The sequence below is a fragment of the Salvelinus alpinus genome, chromosome 3, assembly GCF_045679555.1.
Source record: "Salvelinus alpinus chromosome 3, SLU_Salpinus.1, whole genome shotgun sequence".
In the NCBI taxonomy this organism is placed as follows: domain Eukaryota; kingdom Metazoa; phylum Chordata; class Actinopteri; order Salmoniformes; family Salmonidae; genus Salvelinus; species Salvelinus alpinus.
In genome coordinates, this window is record NC_092088.1 from 17183630 (window position 1) to 17203535 (window position 19906).

Here is a 19906-nt window from a genome sequence, read left to right on the forward strand (position 1 = left end):
GAGCTGGGACCACAGTCTCAAAGAAAACCATTAGTAACACACTACGCCGTCATGGATTAAAATCCTGCAGCGCACGCAAGGTCCCCCTGCTTAAGCCAGTGCATGTCCAGGCCTGTCTGAAGTTTGCCAATGACCATCTGGATGATCCAGAGGAGGAATGGGAGAAGGTCATGTGGTCTGATGAGACAAAAATAGAGCTTTTTGGTCTAACTCCACTCGCCGTGTTTGGAGGAAGAAGAAGTATGAGTACAACCCCAAGAACACCATCCCAACCGTGAAGCATGGAGGTGGAAACATCATTCTTTGGGGATGCTTTTCTGCAAAGGGGACAGGACGACTGCACCGTATTGAGGGGAGGATAGATGGGGCCATGTATCGCGAGATCTTGGCCAACAACCTCCTTCCCTCAGTAAGAGCATTGAAGATGGGTCGTGGCTGGGTCTTCCAGCATGACAACGACACGAAACACACAGCCATGGCAACTAAGGAGTGGCTCCGTAAGAAGCATCTCAAGGTCCTGGAGTGGCCTAGCCAGTCTCCAGACCTGAACCCAATAGAAAATCTTTGGAGGGAGCTGAAAGTCCGTATTGCCCAGCGACAGCCCCGAAACCTGAAGGATCTGGAGAAGATCTGTAGGGAGGAGTGGGCCAAAATCCCTGCTGCAGTGTGTGCAAACCTAGTCAAGAACTACAGGAAACGTATGATCTCTGTAATTGCAAACAAAGGTTTCTGTACCAAATATTAAGTTCTGCTTTTCTGATGTATCAAATACTTATGTCATGCAATAAAATGCAAATTAATTACTTAAAAATCATACAATGTGATTTTCTGGATTTTTGTTTTAGATTCCGTCTCTCATAGTTGAAGTGTACCTATGATAAAAATTACAGACCTCTACATGCTTTGTAAGTAGGAAAACCTGCAAAATCGGCAGTGTATCAAATACTTGTTCTCCCCACTGTATCAAAAACAAAAAATAACTGACATTTCAGTTAATCGCTCAGCACTACCTGCTGAAAGGTGAATTCTTCTCCCAGTGTCTGGTGTAAAGCAGACTGAAGCAGGTTTCCCTCTAGGATTTTCTGTATATTTCAATCAATTTTATTCCCACTTTGTAACACAATAAAATGTGCAGAAATCCAAGGGGTCTGAATACTTTTGCAAGGCACTATATGTGCGTTTTGGTATAGGCCTATGTCTAGAACGAAATAATACATTTAATTAGAGGTCGTCTTTTTTATTTTATTCCAGGCTTTATCAAAAATTTCTGCAAACCGGAACATACAATTGACGAACAACCATTTTTACTTTTTCCTTACTTTTCCCTCGTCGCTCAGCCACATAATACCTGGTGGGCTTTCCGGAATAGAGACAAGGCTGTATTGTAGTAAGAAGCAATAAAGGATAAAGTTATTTTTACTATCTGCCTCTTCGAGGTCACAGTAATTACAAAGTCTCTCCTCTTCCATTTCACCACAGTTCCGACCTGTTTCAGTACACAGGGTCAATATCCCTGATCTTACCTGTGCACACAGTGACCACCTGCGTTCAGGTAGGTTGTACATAACATACCTCTCACACCTGAAATCGTCCACCTTAATCAACAAAACGTTAAACATGTGGGTTTAACATGATCTCCTCCACCCATTTTCATTTCAGTAGTTTAAAAAAAATAACATCTAGTCTCCCTTCATTCAATTTTGTATGGATGTTCAGTTACTGTTTAAAAAGGTCAGATATGTCGGATCCCCAGACCCGCTATAGAGAGATCCCAGTGAAAAACTTTGCTGGCTATTCTAGCAATTGGCATATCCAACAGTCTATTCCAAAGTCTCATCATACACGCCTCCCATCTCACCTCACAGGCTTCCCAGCCCATGTTTTTGTCTTTCCTTGAATTCCTCCAAGAGCTCTACTTGCTGAATTTGCCATGGAATATGTGCCTTACAGAAAGGTCATATGTCAACCAAAATAAAGACCCAAATATTTCAAATTGCTAGTAAACTCAAAACAAAACAGAAAAACTTCTCCTAGTACCTGTGTTTCTAAAATGCATTATGTGTGTTTTATTCTGATTGATCATGCTTTTCCATCTTTTGCACTCAATTGACTAACATTTTCTGCAGGTCTTGTTCAGTTATATCGGAGGATATTAGCATCATATCTTACGCCAACATTTAACTGTTGCATTTATTTATTTAGCCAAATCACAGTGTGTGTGTGTGGTCCTCCTTTGACTCCATGCCTTTGTCTGCTTGTCTCCTGTTGTAGATACTGATGGGATGTCCCATCTGACACACTGGAGAAGACAGCTCTGTTGGACTGCAGAGGATCACCTCCACAATGACAACTGGTGAGCTGCTGGATGGCATTGAGACAAAATGAGTTTGAGGTAAAAGTGCTGAAAACAAAAGAAAATGGAGAACAACCTATAGGATGATACATACCGGTGTTTAGGTGTGGGATGGTAGATCTCCAGGAACTGGGTGGGAGTTCAAACCTACAGGAGGGTTGCTCTCCAGGAACAGGGTGGGAGTTCAAATCTACAGGAGGGTAGCTCTCCAGGAACAGGGTGGGAGTTCAAATCTACAGGAGGTTTGCTCTCCAGGAACAGGGTGGGAGTTCAAATCTACAGGAGGGTTGCTCTCCAGGAACAGGGTGGGAGTTCAAACCTACAGGAGGGTAGCTCTCCAGAAACAGGGTGGGAGTTCAAATCTACAGGAGGTTTGCTCTCCAGAAACAGGGTGGGAGTTCAAATCTACAGGAGGGTAGCTCTCCAGAAACAGGGTGGGAGTTCAAATCTACAGGAGGGTAGCTCTCCAGAAACAGGGTGGGAGTTCAAATCTACAGGAGGTTTGCTCTCCAGGAACAGGGTGGGAGTTCAAATCTACAGGAGGGTTGCTCTCCAGGAACAGGGTGGGAGTTCAAACCTACAGGAGGGTAGCTCTCCAGAAACAGGGTGGGAGTTCAAATCTACAGGAGGGTTGCTCTCCAGGAACAGGGTGGGAGTTCAAATCTACAGGAGGGTAGCTCTCCAGGAACAGGGTGGGAGTTCAAATCTACAGGAGGTTTGCTCTCCAGGAACAGGGTGGGAGTTCAAATCTACAGGAGGTTTGCTCTCCAGGAACAGGGTGGGAGTTCAAATCTACAGGAGGTTTGCTCTCCAGGAACAGGGTGGGAGTTCAAATCTACAGGAGGGTTGCTCTCCAGGAACAGGGTGGGAGTTCAAACCTACAGGAGGGTAGCTCTCCAGAAACAGGGTGGGAGTTCAAATCTACAGGAGGTTTGCTCTCCAGGAACAGGGTGGGAGTTCAAATCTACAGGAGGGTTGCTCTCCAGGAACAGGGTGGGAGTTCAAATCTACAGGAGGGTTGCTCTCCAGGAACAGGGTGGGAGTTCAAACCTACAGGAGGGTTTCTCTCCAGGAACAGGGTGGGAGTTCAAATCTACAGGAGGGTAGCTCTCCAGGAACAGGGTGGGAGTTCAAACTTACATGAGGGTTGCTCTCCAGGAACAGGGTGGGAGTTCAAATCTACAGGAGGTTTGCTCTCCAGGAACAGGGGGGAGTTCAAATCTACAGGAGGGTTGCTCTCCAGGAACAGGGTGGGAGTTCAAACCTACAGGAGGGTAGCTCTCCAGAAACAGGGTGGGAGTTCAAATCTACAGGAGGGTTGCTCTCCAGGAACAGGGTGGGAGTTCAAACCTACAGGAGGGTTGCTCTCCAGAAACAGGGTGGGTGTTCAAATCTACAGGAGGTTTGCTCTCCAGGAACAGGGTGGGAGTTCAAATCTACAGGAGGTTTGCTCTCCAGGAACAGGGTGGGAGTTCACATCTACAGGAGGTTTGCTCTCCAGGAACAGGGTGGGAGTTCAAATCTCCAGGAGGGTTGCTCTCCAGGAACAGGGTGGGAGTTCAAACCTACAGGAGGGTAGCTCTCCAGAAACAGGGTGGGAGTTCAAATCTACAGGAGGGTTGCTCTCCAGGAACAGGGTGGGAGTTCAAATCTACAGGAGGGTAGCTCTCCAGGAACAGGGTGGGAGTTCAAACCTACAGGAGGGTAGCTCTCCAGAAACAGGGTGGGAGTTCAAATCTACAGGAGGGTAGCTCTCCAGAAACAGGGTGGGAGTTCAAACCTACAGGAGGGTAGCTCTCCAGAAACAGGGTGGGAGTTCAAATCTCCAGGAGGGTTGCTCTCCAGGAACAGGGTGGGAGTTCAAACCTACAGGAGGGTAGCTCTCCAGAAACAGGGTGGGAGTTCAAATCTACAGGAGGGTTGCTCTCCAGGAACAGGGTGGGAGTTCAAATCTACAGGAGGTTTGCTCTCCAGGAACAGGGTGGGAGTTCAAATCTCCAGGAGGGTTGCTCTCCAGGAACAGGGTGGGAGTTCAAATCTACAGGAGGGTTGCTCTCCAGGAACAGGGTGGGAGTTCACATCTACAGGAGGTTTGCTCTCCAGGAACAGGGTGGGAGTTCAAATCTCCAGGAGGGTTGCTCTCCAGGAACAGGGTGGGAGTTCAAACCTACAGGAGGGTAGCTCTCCAGAAACAGGGTGGGAGTTCAAATCTACAGGAGGGTTGCTCTCCAGGAACAGGGTGGGAGTTCAAATCTACAGGAGGGTAGCTCTCCAGGAACAGGGTGGGAGTTCAAACCTACAGGAGGGTAGCTCTCCAGAAACAGGGTGGGAGTTCAAATCTACAGGAGGGTAGCTCTCCAGAAACAGGGTGGGAGTTCAAACCTACAGGAGGGTAGCTCTCCAGAAACAGGGTGGGAGTTCAAATATACAGGAGGGTTGCTCTCCAGGAACAGGGTGGGAGTTCAAACCTACAGGAGGGTTGCTCTCCAGAAACAGGGTGGGAGTTCAAATCTACAGGAGGGTTGCTCTCCAGAAACAGGGTGGGAGTTCAAACCTACAGGAGGGTTGCTCTCCAGGAACAGGGTGGGAGTTCAAATCTACAGGAGGGTTGCTCTCCAGAAACAGGGTGGGAGTTCAAACCTACAGGAGGGTAGCTCTCCAGAAACAGGGTGGGAGTTCAAACCTACAGGAGGGTAGCTCTCCAGAAACAGGGTGGGAGTTCAAACCTACAGGAGGGTAGCTCCAGAAACAGGGTGGGAGTTCAAACCTACAGGAGGGTAGCTCTCCAGGAACAGGGTGGGAGTTCAGACCTACAGGAGGGTAGCTCTCCAGAAACTGGGTGAGTTCAAACCTACAGGAGGGTAGCTCTCCAGGAACAGGGTGGGAGTTCAAACCTACAGGAGGGTAGCTCTCCAGAAACAGGGTGGGAGTTCAAACCTACAGGAGGGTATCTCGCCAGAAACAAGGTGGGAGTTCAAACCTACAGGAGGGTAACTCTCCAGGAACAGGGTGGGAGAGCCCTATGCTGTTCCTCCATTCCCACATCCCTAATGGAGAGATTGAGCTAGGTCAACTTGAATTATGTATGTGTGCACTGCTGACATGTGGGAGACAGCCACTCGTGCCTTGGTAAGCGGGTAACATGTCTTGTCCTCCTGCCTGCCACTCGGCTGTCACAGGCTTCCTTCCTTGGGGACTCTGATTCACCCCCGTCTCACGTGCAGTGACTGACTGTCTCCTCTCTCCCCATCTTACTCTGACTGTCCCCCCCTCTCTCTCGTGTTCTCTCGGTCTTTCGGCCTCCCTGTCCCTCTACCTCTCCAGTAGTGACGTTGGGTTCCAGCCGTATGATGGGTACCAGGGCACAGGCTTGGCAGGTCTTCACCAGGCCGTGGAGCTGGACGAGCTGACACTGAAACACATGGCGGAGGACTGCTGCTCTGTCAAGACCCAGCTAGAACACCTGAAGCTACTGCTGCAGGTCGGCCATACACACACACACACACACACACACACACACACACACACACACACACACACACACACACACACCGCTTCTGCTACACTCATACTCTGAGCGCACACACACACACACGGTGGACAATGCACTTAAATGCAATCAATCCAACAATCACGCTATTTCCATGCATTGTTGGGATTCAAACACACTGACTCACTGATTTCCACTATTAGTGTTTTTATGTCTATACTAGGGATGCGACTCATACTGAGCTCTAATTTTAGAGTCAAACGATCCTTTGTATCTTGGCGAGTCCGATCCAGGCTGGAATTATTATTAGCTGTGTATTGTCATTCAACAGGCTCCGTTGATGACCTACAATTTTACCCTCAGGTCTTTTCCCCTCAACGTCTAAGGTGTATTTGCACAGTCACGGATGCTTTTAAACAGTGGGCTGCACAGACAATGTCAGATTGGCTGTGTTGCTTTCTGCAGGAGAGGCTTTAGTTCTCTCTGCTGTGTGTCTGAAGAATGATGCTCAATACTCACTGTCGGTGCGCCCTGTCCCTATTGATTTTCCATTTATCTCCCTCCTCCCTAAAGTCCCCAGAGGATGCAGGGGTGCACATAATGCATGTGTCTCAAATGGCACTCTAGTCCCTTGATGCACTACAGGGCCCATATGGGTCAAAAAGGGTGCCATTTTGTTACGCAGACACTGTGTTTGTACATATCTGCTAGGTTTAGCTGGGACATAGTATCTCAGCCGGTGAGTTTAGTATTTTTTATTTGATTTAACCTTTATTTAACTAGGCAAGTCAGTTAAGAACAAATTCTTATTTACGGTGACGGCCTACCGGGGAACAGTGGGTTAACTGCCTTGTGCAGGGACAGAATGACAGATTTTTACCTTTCGGTTACTGGCCCAACGCTCTAACCACTAGGCTACCTGCCGGCCCAAGAGAGTAGGAGAGTGATTGGCACCAATATCATCTTCTGTGACAATTTGGGATCTTTCCTCTATGCTGTGTCTGTAACAGTAGGCTCACTGCAGTGACATACTGCCGAGCTGGATTTTTTTTATTACACAATCAACCTTTTGACTGCTTCTGGGAAACAATTAATTCCCCCGAAATGATCCCCGGCGCCTCCGACTATATAGCCATGCTAAATATTATTTTATTAGATCAACAAAGCACCTTAGACAGAGCCATCTATAACCTGACTCTCTCCCAGCTTGGACACAAGGGATGATACGTGTTCCAAATGGCAAAATATTCCCCATATAGTGCACTTCTGGGTCCTGGTCAAAGCCTTCTGGCTCCTGGTCAAAGCCTTCTGGCTCCTGGTCAAAGCCTTCTGGCTCCTGGTCAAAGCCTTCTGGCTCCTGGTCAAAGCCTTCTGGCTCCTGTTCAAAGCCTTCTGGCTCCTGGTCAAAGCCTTATTGGTCCTGGTCAAAGCCTTATTGGTCCTGGTCAAAGCCTTATTGGTCCTGGTCAACGCTTTATGGGAACTGGTCAAAAGTAGTGCACTATATAGGGAATAGGGTGCCATTTGAGACTCTTCCAAGTATCTCTTTGCATCCCAACAATGGTTCTGTTGTTGTCCCACTGCAGTCCCATAGGGCTATTGTCAACATTGTTGTCATCACTCGCATCATAGATTTGCACAGCCCCATCCACCTCCCACAGACAATTCATATCTCTGTGTGCCAATCTGACAGAATCAATGATGACAGCGGGCGATTCCCCAACGCTCCAGCAACTGAGGCTGTGGGAATGATGATGCCAAAGGCTAATAATGCGTGTCTCTGTCAGTGAGGAATGGGAGATAAATGTGGTGGTGACGTGTCTGATTACACCAGGCTGTTATTTGTTTACTCGTGGCTTGTTTCCTGTTTTACTGTTTATACTGTTTAGTGTCTTCAGAAAGTATTCACACACCTTGACTTTTCCAAATTTTTTAAATGCATTAAATTGAGATTTTGTGTCAGTGGCCTAAACACAATACCACGTAATGTCAAAGTGGAATTATGTTTTTAGACTTTTTTACAAATGAATTAATATCCCTTTGAGCATGGTGAAGTTATTAATAACAGTTTGGATGGTCTATCAATACATCCAGTCACTACAAAGATAAAGGTGCCCTTTCTCAATTGCCGGAGAGGAAGGAAACCGCTAGGAATTTCACCATGAGGCCAAAGGTGATTTTAAAACCGAGTTTTGTGGCTGTTTTTGGAGGAAACTGACGATGGATCACCAACATTGTAGTTACTCCACAATACTAACCTAAATGACAGCGTGAAAATAAAAAATATTCCAAAACATGCATCATGTTTGCAATAAGGCACTAAAGTAAAACTGCAAAAAAATGTGGCAAAGAAATTAACTTTGTCCTGAATACAAAGCGTTATGTTTGCAGTAAATCCAACACAACACAGAGTCCCACTCCTCATATTTTCAAACACGGTGGTGGCGGCATCATGGTATGGGTATGCTTGTCTTTGGCAAGGGTGTTTTTTGGGATAAAAATAAACGGATTAGAGCTAATCACAGGCTAAATTTGAGAGGAAAACCTGATTTAGTCTGCTTTCTGACAGACACAGGGTGACAGATTCACCTTTCAGCAGGACAATAACCTGAAACAAAGCCAAATATACACTGGAGTTGCTTACCAAGACGACATTGAATGTTCCTAAGTGGCCTAGTTAAATTTTTGACTTAAATCGGCTTGAACATCTATGACAAGATTTGAAAATGGCTGTCAAACAGTGATAAACAACCAACTTGACAGAGCTTGAAGAATTTTAAGAAGAAGAATGTGCAAATATTGTACAATCCAGGTGTGCAAAGCTCATAGGCCTTGTTTAGACTTGAAAGTTCATGCAGCTTTAGTAATCTGATCATAGAATTCCGACCGCATCTATTGTGGCCGGATTCCTTTTTCCCGCACTATATTCAAATGCCAGTATGCATTCTAAAAACAGTGGAAGAGACAAACTATTATAATAGCACAACAGCAACTGATGGCAGTAGCTAATTACTGTAGCTAACTAGCCAGCTAACCTCTGTAGCTAGCACGCAACACAGGGATTGCAAACCAGTTAGCATAAAAATTTTTACTAAATATTAGCTAGCTGGTTAGAATTTATGAGTCCAGCAAGCACATTCGTCACACGCTAGGAACGTATTTCCTCCCAACGTTAAAATGGAAAGGTGCCTCATTCCCAAAACACACGTTTTTTCTGGAGACTTGTTGGAGGAGTGCTGATGACGTTGTCCACTGTATGCCCTTTCGGTACCCTGATTACGTCCAGACTGAGACGAAATCTGCACACGATGCATCCGTGACCACCACCTGAAGTGGTCAGCTAGATCACACTGTCTTTTCAATGCGATCTTCATATTCTGATTGCAGAAGTCGCATGTAAGTGTCAAGTGTAGACACGACATTAGAGACTTAACCAGAAAGACTCACAGCTGTAATCACTGCCAAGGGTGAGGTGAGGTTGAGTATATTTTTACAGGGATAGTGCACATGAATCAACGTTTCAGTAAAAGTGCCTGTTTTAGCCAGCTGACAAATTTTTCAACCGCAGTCCCTGGGCAGGTTATTAAAAACTATTACAATAACAATACAGACAAACAATGAGCAGTGAGCACATGCAGAACAACATACTACACGCAACACGTAGCATGCAGACAGAGCAACATAGGACAAGCAACACGTAGCACGCAGACAGAGAAACATAGGACAAGCAGCACGCAGACAGAGAAACATAGGACAAGCAACACGTAGCATGCAGACAGAGAAACATAAGACAAGTAACACGTAGCATGCAGCCAGAGCAGCATAGGACAAGCAACATGTAGCACGCAGACAGAGAAACATAGGACAAGCAGCACGCAGACAGAGAAACAAATGGCACAAGCAACACGTAGCACACAGACAGAGAAACATAGTACAAGCAACACGTAGCATGCAGACAGACACATCCGACAAGCAACACGTAGCACGCAGACAGAGAAACATAAGACAAGCAACACGTAGCACGCAGACAGAGAAACATATGACAAGCAACACGTAGCACGCAGACAGATCAACATAGTACAAGCAACACGTAGCACGCAGACAGATAAACATCCGACAAGCAACACGTAGCACGCAGACAGAGAAACATAGGACAAGCAACACGTAGCACGCAGGCAGAGATACATAGGACAAGCAACACGTAGCACGCAGACAGATAAACATCAGACAAGTAGCACACAGACAGAGAACCATAGGACACGCAACACGTAGCACGCAGACAGAGAAAATAGGACAAGCAACACGTAGCACGCATACAGAGAAACATATGACGCCGAAACACTTCCGGCGCCGAAAAGAGATGGCCGCCTCGCTTCGCGTTCCTTGGAAAATATGCAGTATTTTGTTTTTTTATGTGTTATTTCTTACATCGGTACCCCAGGTAATCTTAGGTTTCATTACATACAGTCGGGAGGAACTACTGAATATACGATTAACGTCAACTCATCATCGTTCCTACCAGGAATATGACTTTCCCGAAACGGATCCAGTGTTTTGCCTTCCACCCAATACAATGGATCTGATCCCAGCCGGCGACCCTGTGCGACGCCGTAAAAGGGGCAAACGAGGCGGTCTCGTGGTCAGGCTTCGGAGACGGGCACATCGCGCTCCACTCCCTAGCATACTACTCGCCAATGTCCAGTCTCTTGACAATAAGGTTGATGAAATCCGAGCACGGGTAGCATTCCAGAGAGACATCAGGGATTGCAACGTGCTCTGCTTCACGGAAACATGGCTAACTCAAGAGACGCTAACGGAGTCGGTGCAGCCAGCTGGTTTCTTCATGCTTCGCGCCGACAGAAACAAACATCTTTCTGGTAAGAAGAGGGGCGGGGGGGGGTATGCCTTATGATTAACGAGACGTGGTGTGATCATCATAACAACACACAGGAACTCAAGTCATTCTGTTCACCTGATCTAGAACTCCTCACAATCAAATGTCGACCGCATTATCTACCAAGGGAATTCTCTTCAATCATAATCACAGCCGTATATATTCCCCCCCAAGCAGACACATCGATGGCCCTGAACGAACTTTATCTGACTCTTTGTAAACTGGAAACCACACACCCTGAGGCTGCATTCATCGTAGCTGGGGATTTTAACAAGGCTAATCTAAAAACAAAACTCCCTAAATTCTATCAGCATATCGATTGTGCTACCAGGGCTGGAAAAACCCTAGATCATTGTTATACTAATTTCCGCGACGCATATAAGGCCCTCCCCCGCCCCCCTTTCGGAAAAGCTGACCACGACTCCATTTTGTTGATTCCAGCCTACAAACAGAAACTAAAACAACAAGCTCCCGCGCTCAGGTCTGTTCAACGCTGGTCCGACCAATCTGAATCCACGCTTCAAGACTGCTTCGATCACGCGGATTGGAATATGTTCCGCATTGCGTCCAACAACAATATTGACGAATATGCTGATTCGGTGAGCGAGTTCATTAGGAAGTGCATTGACGATGTCGTACCCACAGCAACGATTAAAACATTCCCAAACCAGAAACCGTGGATTGACGGCAGCATTCGCGTGAAACTGAAAGCGCGAACCACTGCTTTTAACCAGGGCAAGGTGACCGGAAGCATGACCGAATACAAACAGTGTAGCTATTCTCTCCGCAAGGCAATCAAACAGGCTAAGTCCCAGTACAGAGACAAAATCGAGTCGCAATTCAACAGCTCAGACACAAGAGGTATGTGGCAGGGTCTACAGTCAATCACGGATTACAAAAAGAAAACCAGCCCCGTCGCGGACCAGGATGTCTTGCTCCCAGACAGGCTAAACAACTTTTTTGCCCGCTTTGAGGACAATACAGTGCCACTGACACGGCCCCCTACCAAAACCTGCGGGCTCTCCTTCACTGCAGCCGAGGTGAGTAAAACATTTAAACGTGTTAACCCTCGCAAGGCTGCAGGCCCAGACGGCATTCCCAGCCGCGTCCTCAGAGCATGCGCAGACCAGCTGGCTGGTGTGTTTACGGACATATTCAATCAATCCTTATCCCAGTCTGCTGTTCCCACATGCTTCAAGAGGGCCACCATTGTTCCTGTTCCCAAGAAAGCTAAGGTAACTGAGCTAAACGACTACCGCCCCGTAGCACTCACTTCCGTCATCATGAAGTGCTTTGAGAGACTAGTCAAGGACCATATCACCTCCACCCTACCGGACACCCTAGACCCACTCCAATTTGCTTACCGACCCAATAGGTCCACAGACGACGCAATCGCAACCACACTGCACACTGCCCTAACCCATCTGGACAAGAGGAATACCCATGTGAGAATGCTGTTCATCGATTACAGCTCAGCATTTAACACCATAGTACCCTCCAAACTCGTCATCAAGCTCGAGACCCTGGGTCTCGACCCCGCCCTGTGCAACTGGGTCCTGGACTTCCTGACGGGCCGCCCCCAGGTGGTGAGGGTAGGTAACAACATCTCCACCCCGCTGATCCTCAACACTGGGGCCCCACAAGGGTGCGTTCTGAGCCCTCTCCTGTACTCCCTGTTCACCCACGACTGCGTGGCCATGCACGCCTCCAACTCAATCATCAAGTTTGCGGATGACACTACAGTGGTAGGCTTGATTACCAACAACGACGAGACGGCCTACAGGGAGGAGGTGAGGGCCCTCGGAGTGTGGTGTCAGGAAAATAACCTCACACTCAACGTCAACAAAACAAAGGAGATGATTGTGGACTTCAGGAAACAGCAGAGGGAGCACCCCCCTATCCACATCGACGGGTCAGTAGTGGAGAAGGTGGAAAGTTTTAAGTTCCTCGGTGTACACATCACGGACAAACTGAATTGGTCCACCCACACAGACAGCGTTGTGAAGAAGGCGCAGTAGCGCCTCTTCAACCTCAGGAGGCTGAAGAAATTCGGCTTGTCACCAAAAGCACTCACAAACTTCTACAGATGCACAATCGAGAGCATCCTGTCGGGCTGTATCACCGCCTGGTACGGCAACTGCTCCGCCCACAACCGTAAGGCTCTCCAGAGGGTAGTGAGGTCTGCAGAACGCACCACCGGGGGCAAACTACCTGCCCTCCAGGACACCTACACCACCCGATGTCACAGGAAGGCCATAAAGATCATCAAGGACAACAACCACCCAAGCCACTGCCTGTTCACCCCGCTATCATCCAGAAGGCGAGGTCAGTACAGGTGCATCAAAGCAGGGACAGAGAGACTGAAAAACAGCTTCTATCTCAAGGCCATCAGACTGTTAAACAGCCACCACTAACATTTAGCGGCCGCTGCCAACATACTGACTCAACTCCAGCCACTTTAAAAATGGGAATTGATGGAAATTATGTAAAAATGTACCACTAGCCACTTTAAACAATGCCACTTAATATAATGTTTACATACCCTACATTACCCATCTCATATGTATATACTGTACTCTATATCATCTACTGCATCTTGCCATCTTTATGTAACACATGTACCACTAGCCACTTTAAACTATGCCACTTAATATAATGTTTACATACCCTACAGTACTCATCTCATATGTATATACCGTACTCTATACCATCTACTGCATCTTGCCATGCCGTTCTGTACCACCACTCATTCATATATCTTTATGTACATATTCTTTATCCCTTTACACTTGTGTGTGTGTATAAGGTAGTAGTTGTGGAATTGTTAGGTTAGATTACTTGTTGGTTATTACTGCATTGTCGGAACTAGAAGCACAAGCATTTCGCTACACTCGCATTAACATCTGCTAACCATGTGTATGTGACTAATAAAATTTGATTTGATTTGATTTGATGACAAGCAACACGTAGCACGCATACAGAGAAACATATGACAAGCAACACGTAGCACGCAGACAGAGAAACATATGACAAGCAACACGTAGCACGCAGACAGCGCAACATAGGACGAGCAGCACGCAGACAGCGCAACATAGGACGAGCAGCACGCAGACAGAGAAATGGCACAAAAAGCAACAAAGTGTTTCCACACCTCACAAGCTACAGACAACATGGAAAGCGGCAATACACAGCTAGGGATTATGTTCACAAGTCTGATTGACCTTTAGCCATGTCTTCATGTTTTTTGTGAAGGTGTGATATGTGGTGCAGTTGTGTGTCTGATGGCAGTGTGTTCCAGACATGGGAAGCTCTCACAGAGAAAGCAGATTGACTAAAGGTGCTTTTCCTTAAGGGAACTGTACAGTCACCCCTCATGGCAGAACTTGTGGATATGCTGCCAACGGTTTGGGTTTTCTGTGTAACACAAGTACTAAGTGGAGGGGAGGTCAGGCCATCTTAGATCCACACCCTCTGAGAGAGCTGAGCTGAGCTCCATTGTTGAGCTCCAGGCAGTGTGTATTTTTATTTTATTTAATTAGGCAAGTCAGTTAAGAACAAATTCTTATTTACAATGACGGCCTACATTGACGGCCAAATTGAAGAGCAGCTTTCAGACTCTCTCCTACTTATGCACTGAGACGACTGTGGTTTGAGAGGATGAGGTGTTGGAGGGAAATAACGGGTTCAGACAGAGCTGGAGACAGACAGCCCCTTTTCTGACTTTTCTACACTGATCCCTCTCGTATTGCTATACAGTATCATCCTCCTCTCCGCAGCTCCATAGGAAGTGTCTCACAAAACACTGCATCACTCTATGATCAGAGATATAGTAACTATTTAGTGCTTGTTGAAATGTGAATAGCGCGACATCTTGTGTGTCAGAATATCTTTATTGAAAGCCTGATTGACACTAAAAGAGCTCTTTGAATGTGTAGCGGCTGCAGCCCATGCCATTGCTAATGCACAAGATATTCCTTTTCTCTCTGTTAGATGACACGTTGCCATGGAAATGGCACAATCTCAATGTTAGCACAAAGATGAACGATAGCCAGAGGGAATTTATGAACGCACCTTAGGTTATCTACTCCGATTTCAGAGCACTCTTGTCTGAGTGTGCCAGAGCGCAGAATAACTGATGAATTTACGAACGCTCAACACCCGTTTAATAAAGGTTGGCAACAAAGCATAATTCAATTGTTGCCAGCAGCACAGTTACAGTCACCGACGCCCTGGATAACATGAAAACAGCCTAACAGCTCTGCTAGGGCGAGTGAAATGGTCAGAGTGAGGTGTTCTCTCATTTGTGTCTGGAAGTAGGTGGCAAGCTAGCCAACGTTAGCCAGTTACCTTAAGTGCGTGACTGCCGTTGTGTGGTCAGAAGCCCCGGATCAACCCTACTACTTGGCCAGAGCGTCCAGTGTGCGCTCTGAAATCTCCGAGAGCGAAAACGCTCTGAATTTACGAACCGACAATCTGACAAAACTCTGAATTTATGAACGAATCAGAGATGTGCGGGGGGCTGCCTTAATCGACATCCCACGCCTTCGCACCGGGGAACAGTGGGTTAACTGCCTTGCTCAGGGGCAGAACGACAGATTTTTACCTTGTCAGCTCGGGGATTAGATCCAGCAACCTTTCAGTTACTGGCCCCGACGCTTTAATCTTGTTACAAGATTAAGCATTTTCCCTTCAACACATTGAATTTCTTTCCCATCGAAAATATCTTACGGCAGAACCTTGGTTTCTTCTTAGAATAGAAAATAGAGTCCTGTGAACATTCCTGTTTACGGCTGCCAGTCGAGCAGGAATATCTTTTTTTCACCTGAGCCACTATTAAGAGAAGTTATATATTTTTGGTTTTTAAAAGCCATGGTTGTGTTAGGAACGGACTTACTTTTTTAGTGATCAATTGAAATCACTCTCCTGTTCTCTTCTCTCTCCAAGGTTCTATCAAACGGAGGGTGTTCTGTAAAAACAGCCCATGTCACTGGGTCTACATAAAGTGCACTTAATGCCTTCAAACTTTTGACTCAGTGGCTTACTGAGCAGTGTGTGAGCACTCTAAGTGCTTTTGTTAGCAAGACATGCTAAAACCACTCCTGGCATAGTTAGGCCCATCCCGGGGGGTGGAGGTGGTAGGAGTTTGGAGAGTTTATTCAGTTGAGTGTGTGCAAGAGTCACAAAGATACAAGCACAGCTATTATACTGCTGGGATACAGTCCCTGTTGTTGACCAGCCTTCTGTTATAAGCCCCAGCCAAACAATGGCTCTTTATAGCCACAAAAAAAAACTCAAAGGTATACGTCAGTTGGCTAAATAAATATTACATTTACATGTTAGTCATGGCAGGACCCTCTCTCCTCTCCCTCTGGAACATGAGTGAGTCAGCAAGGAGCAAGCCTAACATGAGTGGATCCTGTCTGTTTTGGTGGTGTTGTCTAGGTGGAGGGTGGTAGTGAGATGGACAACACTCTGGATACATTGAGTCCAGAATCCAGAGAGGACCCCGTTCAAGCTCGACAGGTAAGACCCACTGTTTAAACACACACACACACACACACACACACTGGACTACAGTAGAACGTGTACTGTCAAACAAACCCCGTGTAGACAGTGGATTTGGTCCATGTTATAGTTATTTGTCCACGACTGTTTATCCTGATGTTACCAGTACCATCTTCTGTTTGTGTACACATGGCCTTAGTGGTTTGGTTTGTTTATTGTTTGTGTACATACTCTGTTTGTGTACGCTGTGGGTAATAGTACATTCTCCATTCTCTGGTTATCTTTGTCACTGTGTCAGCGCTAGGTCTGTTGGTGTGTGGCTGCTTGTTTGGGTATATTACCTTTTTGAACCTGGAATCCATTGTGTATGTGTCTATTGTGAGCGTTTGCAATTGCCTGCATGTTCTGGGCACATTTCTTCTCTTTACCTTGAATCTCCCTTTTTAAATGACTCAAACACGGGGTAGGTAGTCTGTTCTGTTCCTTCTCCTCTCGATGTCACAATGCCCCTGCCTCTCTGTCTCAACCAGCTTAGCGTAGCATGTCTGTCTGTCTGGGAGAGGGAAAGCTAAGCCGAGAAAGAAAGAGAGTGAGATGGGCGAGAGAGAGTGGGTAAGAGCGAGAAGGGGGGGGGGGGGGGGCGAGAGGTGCTGCTGCATGACACCAACGAGGGCGAGCGAGATTAACCTGAACCACAAAGACCCTAACGACATGGGGGAGCCCAACCCACAGCCCTCACTCCCCTCCCTGGGAGCCAGCAGAACCCTTCTGTACGACAGCAGCTCAGCTCGGTGTATTGACATGGATGGAGAAGGCTCCAAACCAGAGGCTCCCTATGACTGGATTTCCTAACATGCACTCACACCACACGGCGTTGGAGCAGGAGCCAACATGCATTTATAATACATTTATACGTTCAGTATATAGCCATGTATGCACTAATCTGTTGGTCACGCATGGACTGTGTGTTTGTCTGGCTGAGCTGGAGTGTAGGGAGTGTAGGGACCAAGGAGGGGAGTGGGCAGTGGGGTAGCGGCCAAAGGAAGCCCGGCTGGGCTGGGAGCACATCAGAATGTCTGGGCCTGGGGCTTCCGCTCCGTCTTTGGCTGAGGCACATTAAAGTTGCATGGCCAGGGCCCCACTGTGGCGCTGAGCCTTTGATGTGCTGCCTTGACCCGGACCCAGCTTATTATCTCTCCCCTCCTGACAGGTGTGTTGTGCATCTCCCTCCGTCTTTCATCCTCTGGCTTACCAAACATGCTCTTTCTCTCTCTTTCTCTCGTTCTCTCCCCCCTTCTCTCACCCCCCGCTCGCTCGCTCTCTCTCTCTCTCTCGCTCTCTCTCTCGCGCTCCCTCACACACTCCCTTGCTCTCCCCTCTTGCTCTCTCTTCCCCTTCTCTCCCTCTCTCTCTCTCGCCCCTCTCTCCTCATCTCTCCCTCCCTCTCTCACAATCTTATGTCTCTCCCCTCTCGCTCCGTCATCTGTCTGTTCATCTCCCTCTGTCTTTCATCCTCTTGCTTTCCAAACATGCTCTTGCTCTCGCGCTCTCCCCTCTCGCTCTCTCCCCTCGCACTCTCGCATTCTCCCCTCTCGCGCACTCTCTCGCTCGCTCTTCCCCTTCTCTCATCAACTTCTCATTCTCCACCTTTTTTCTCTCTCTTTCTCCCCTCTCTCTCTCCCCTCTCTCTCTCCTCATCTCTCCCCCTCTCACAATCTTTCTGTGTCTCCCCTCTCGCCTTGTCATCTCTGTCTGTGCATCTCCCTTTGTCTTTCATCCTATGGCTTTCCAAACGTGCTCTTGCTCTCTCTCTTTCTCTCCCCCTCCTGCTCTCTCACCCTTTCTCTCTCCCCTCTCTCCCTCTCCCCTCTCTCCCTCTCCCCTCCTCTCTCGCTCTCTCTCCCCCCTCTTTCACAATCTTTCCATCTCTCGCTCTGTCATCTGTCTATCCTCTCTCTCTCTCTCTCTCACTCTCTCCCCTGTCTTTCCCCGCTCTCTCTTCTCTCCTCTATTTCTCTCTCCCCTCTCTCATTCACGGGCTCCGTCTGTCTCTCCCTCCTGCAATGAGACATCCCAACATCACAGCCAGGTTTGTGACTCTGACCTGTGATTGGTCGATGGACCCCCCCCCCCCCCCCCTGTGTATTTTGGGGCTAGACTTTGTGTTCCCTGCCGTCCTCTGGAGAATTCACAAATTGCATTCTGGCTCAGATCTTGGCAGCCCTGCGGCGGACGTGTGGAGATGTGTGTTTAAGGCCAGTAGGGGTCAAATAAATCTGTGTGTCTGTACTAAGATGTGTCTTCTCTGTGTTTTACAGGTGGAGGAGCTGTTGAAGGAGATGCAGGAGCTGAGAGAGGAGTTGAGAAGTAAAGATAGGCTCATTGCTCAGCTCACCAAGCATGTGGTATGTACTTATTAGCAGTGTTGTAGAACTCAAGACCACATATTGAATGTCTCGGTCTTGTCTTAGTCTCAGATCCTTTACTCGGTCTTGCATTGATCATTGAAATAAAATAAATAACAGAAAATAGATGCCTATTTCTAATTATTTTAGTATTCAAAGATAAAATAAATAATTAGTGTACATCTTCCTAAAATTGAGTTGCACCCCCCTTTGCCCTCAGAACAGCCTCAATTCGTCGGGGCATGGACTCTGCAAGGTATTGAAAGCGTTCCACGGGGATGCTGGCCCATGTTGACTCCAATGCTTCCCACAGTTGTGTTAAGTAGACTGGACGTCCTTTGGGTGGTGGACCATTCTTGATATACATGGGAAACTGTTGAGCGTGAAAAACCCAACAGCGTTTCCGTTCTTGACACACACAAACCGGTGCGCCTTACACCTACTACCACACCCCGTTCAAAGGCACTTAAATCGTTTGTCTTGCCCATTCACCCTCTGAATGTCACACATACACAATCCATGTCTCAATTGTCTCCAGGCTTAAAAATCCTTCTTTAATCTGTCTCCTTCCCTTCATCTACACTGATTGAAGTGGATTTAGCAAGTGACATCAATAAGGGATCATCTTTCACCTGGATTCACCTGGTCAGTCACTCATTTGCACAAGGCTACTACTAGGCTACTTTTGCCTTCTTGAAATGCAGTACTTCAACCACTATAAACTGTGTGTGCACGTGGTCTAAAGTCGGCGGGAGGATCAGCACATTCTCACGTCAAGTCCAGTTTTTATAAATGCCAACTTTTGCGTGAAAACTGGCACATGCATATTTTGTACACTACCGTTCGGGATCATTTAGAAATGTCCTTGTTTTTGAAAGAAGGGGGGGAGTCCATTAAAATAACATCAAATTGATCAAAAATACACTGTAGACATTGTTCATGTTGTAAATTACTATTGTAGCTGGAAACGGCAGATTTTTTATGGAATATCTACATAGGCGTACAGAGGCCCTTCCAAATCCTCAACAAGCAGCTTCATGAAATAGTACCCGCAAAACACCAGTCTCAACGTCAACAGTGAAGAAACGACTCCAGGATGCTGGCCTTCTAGGCAGAGTTGCAAAGAAAAAGCCATATCTCAGACTGGCCAATAAAAAGATTAAGATGGGCAAAAGAACATGGACACTGGACAGAGGAACTCTGCCTAGAAGGCCAGCATCACAGAGTCGCCTCTTCACTATTGACGTTGAGACTGGTGT

The 19906-nt window shown here is 47.1% G+C and overlaps 1 protein-coding gene across 5 annotated transcripts in view; it reads left to right on the forward strand.

The window, feature by feature from the left end:
• Nucleotides 1–19906, forward strand: part of ccser2b (coiled-coil serine-rich protein 2b) — a 141675-nt gene that overhangs the window by 81022 nt on the left and 40747 nt on the right. For 4 of the 5 annotated variants that reach the window (XM_071391732.1, XM_071391733.1, XM_071391734.1 and 1 more), the window contains exons 5-8: nucleotides 2272–2353; nucleotides 5678–5834; nucleotides 16180–16260; nucleotides 18561–18647. In XM_071391732.1, the coding sequence (XP_071247833.1) occupies nucleotides 2272–2353; nucleotides 5678–5834; nucleotides 16180–16260; nucleotides 18561–18647 (407 nt within the window). The remainder of the gene's footprint in view (nucleotides 1–2271; nucleotides 2354–5677; nucleotides 5835–16179; nucleotides 16261–18560; nucleotides 18648–19906) is intronic. The other variant, XM_071391731.1, reaches the window with a different exon arrangement.